Source organism: Emiliania huxleyi (genome assembly GCF_000372725.1).
Source record: "Emiliania huxleyi CCMP1516 chromosome Unknown EMIHUscaffold_174, whole genome shotgun sequence".
NCBI lineage: Eukaryota > Haptophyta > Isochrysidales > Noelaerhabdaceae > Emiliania > Emiliania huxleyi.
This window is the reverse complement of record NW_005200844.1, coordinates 14,210-16,321: the sequence shown is the minus strand read 5'-3', so window position 1 is coordinate 16,321 and position 2,112 is coordinate 14,210. Positions and strand designations below refer to the sequence as shown.

Genomic DNA, 2,112 nt, shown 5'->3' with positions numbered 1-2,112 from the left:
GGGATTGGGAGGGAGGGGGGATTGGGAGGGAAGGGGGGATTGGGAGGGAAGGGGGGATTGGGAGGGGAGGTTTGGGGGGGGGGGTAGGGGGGCACCTCTGCGTCGAGCGCTAGGTCGTGCACCGACCTTGCCAAGCGGACGACATTCTTCAGCCGGGTGGGCGCGAAGCCCTTTGCGCGCAACATCGCGAATGCGGCGCCCGTCATCAGCGCGTCGAAGGCGGCGTGGTGGCTGCGGTCGGCGGCGCCCCAACCGGCGAACCTGCGAAACATGCCGCGGGCGTGTCGACGACGTGCCATGGAGTCGTGCTTCTCTGCCCCGCCGCCGAGCACCCGTCGGCGAGTGCAAAGAGGCGACCCGAGGGGAAAGGGGGCGACTGATGCGGCCGGTTCGGGTCGCCCGCCGCGTCCGCCGCCGCCTCGGCGGAGCACGCCTCGTAGAGCGGCTTGAGCGCCGTGTCCGAGTAGGCGCCCGACTGGTCGGCGAGCAGCTTTGTGTCCCAAACCTGCGGACACGTTGGTGGAAGCGTCGGCGGCATGCCACAGGCGGTGGCGTGGCGGCGGAGGAGCGCGCTGAGCGGGGGAAGCGGCGAGGGGGGTCGGTTCGGAGAGGCGTGTGTCGCGATTGCGGGGGAGAGGTGGACGAAGGAAGTGTCTCGGAAGTGCCCACACACCTCGGGTAGGGCCGCGTGCACGGCCGCCTTGAACTGCGTGCACGGCGCGGGCAGCGGGCCGATGAGGGCGTCGTGGAGGAAGAGGAGGTCGAACAGCCCATTGTGGACCAGGACGGGCACCTTTGCGGCCACGAGCGCCCGCCACACGCGAAGGAAGCCCTCCGACTCGCGCAGCTTGCTGAGCTTCTCGGCCACTTGCGCCTCCGCGTGCATGGCGGGGGAGAAGGGCTCCGCCGCGGCCTCCTCGGCGGGCCGCACGCGCAGCCGCACCGCCTTGTTCCCTCCCCCCTCGCCCTCCAGCGACTCGGTGACCAGCCACTTGTGGGCCGCCGGCGGGTGCGCATGCTCAATGGCAGCGTAGAGGCACTTGCGCAAGAAGCCGTTGCACTCTGGCAGCGTGAGCGGCTCCGGCGGTGCGCCGCTCGCGTGCTGCGTCCTCGCCCTCGCCACCCACGCGGCGACCCGCTCCATCGCCTCGTTCACAAAGGCGGCTTCCGCGGGCCTCGAGGGCGAGAAGACCCTCCCCTGGGCCCGCCGCTCGGCGTCAGCCTCGGCCTGTGCTGCTACGCGCTGCCGCACCGCCTCCGCCGCCGCCGCCGCGTCGGCGGTGGAGCGGTAGGGGACAGAGTGGTCGAGCCAGCGGTTGAAGTCGATGCCCTGCCCGCGCAGAAACTCGGCGGTGCTGCAGTCGAGGACGACCTTGTCTCCGCCTCTCGGAGCCGCGCGGCGGACAAAGAAGTTGAACGGTCGCGCCTGCAGCGCGCTCCCTGCGGCGGCGCCGCCGCCCGGCGGAGGGCGGTGGAAGGTGCAGATTCCGAGCTGGACGAGCGAGAACTCGGACGCCACCCTCCGCATCTTGGTGTAGCGCGCCTGCGTCGAGTCATGGTCTTGCGGTACTGTCCCCGGCAGTTTAATGCCTGTGAACTCCGCGTCGACAGCCACAAACTCCGCCGTGGCGAGCAGCGCCTCGAGCGCCGCCGCCGCAGCCTCGAAGGAGTCGCGAGTGATGTCCTCGCCGTCTTGCATTTTTTCCGAGGGGCCTCGACGTGTGGAGCGGTGTGGAGGCGCGGTCGCTTGCAATTCTTTTCCCCGGTTACAACATTCAGTCGCATCAGAGACCGGCGCCATAAAACGGTATGGCGGTGGAGTGCTCTCTACTGCCGCGGCGCCCCTGTCGGTTCGGAGGCGCCCGGCGGCCGCGCGCTTGGTGCCGACGTGGCGACGTCGACCGGCTGCTCTCGCGGCGCCGAGGCGTGCCGTTTCGGTCACGTCTCGCGCGGTGCGAGGTGTCTTTTGGCATGTGAGCGCTTGCCATGGACGCCAGGATGCTTGGCTTCCACGCCTGCGGCCGCGGGCGAGCGGGCGGGCACGCCAGGCTCGGCGACGCTCTGCGCGGGGGTCAGGCAGCGCGGAGGCGTACGCGGTGCCGACGCCCTTCG

The 2,112-nt window shown here is 70.7% G+C and overlaps 1 protein-coding gene across 1 annotated transcript; it reads right to left on the bottom strand.

Moving 5' to 3' along the window:
* Positions 1–95: 95 nt before the first annotated feature.
* Positions 96–1,699, bottom strand: EMIHUDRAFT_231577 (hypothetical protein; the record flags this gene model as incomplete). Its single annotated transcript, XM_005783986.1, has 5 exons — positions 96–261; positions 333–505; positions 674–1,147; positions 1,298–1,372; positions 1,520–1,699. Coding segments are annotated over 5 exons (1,068 nt in total), but the record flags the coding sequence as incomplete, so codon positions are not given.
* Positions 1,700–2,112: the final 413 nt, after the last annotated feature.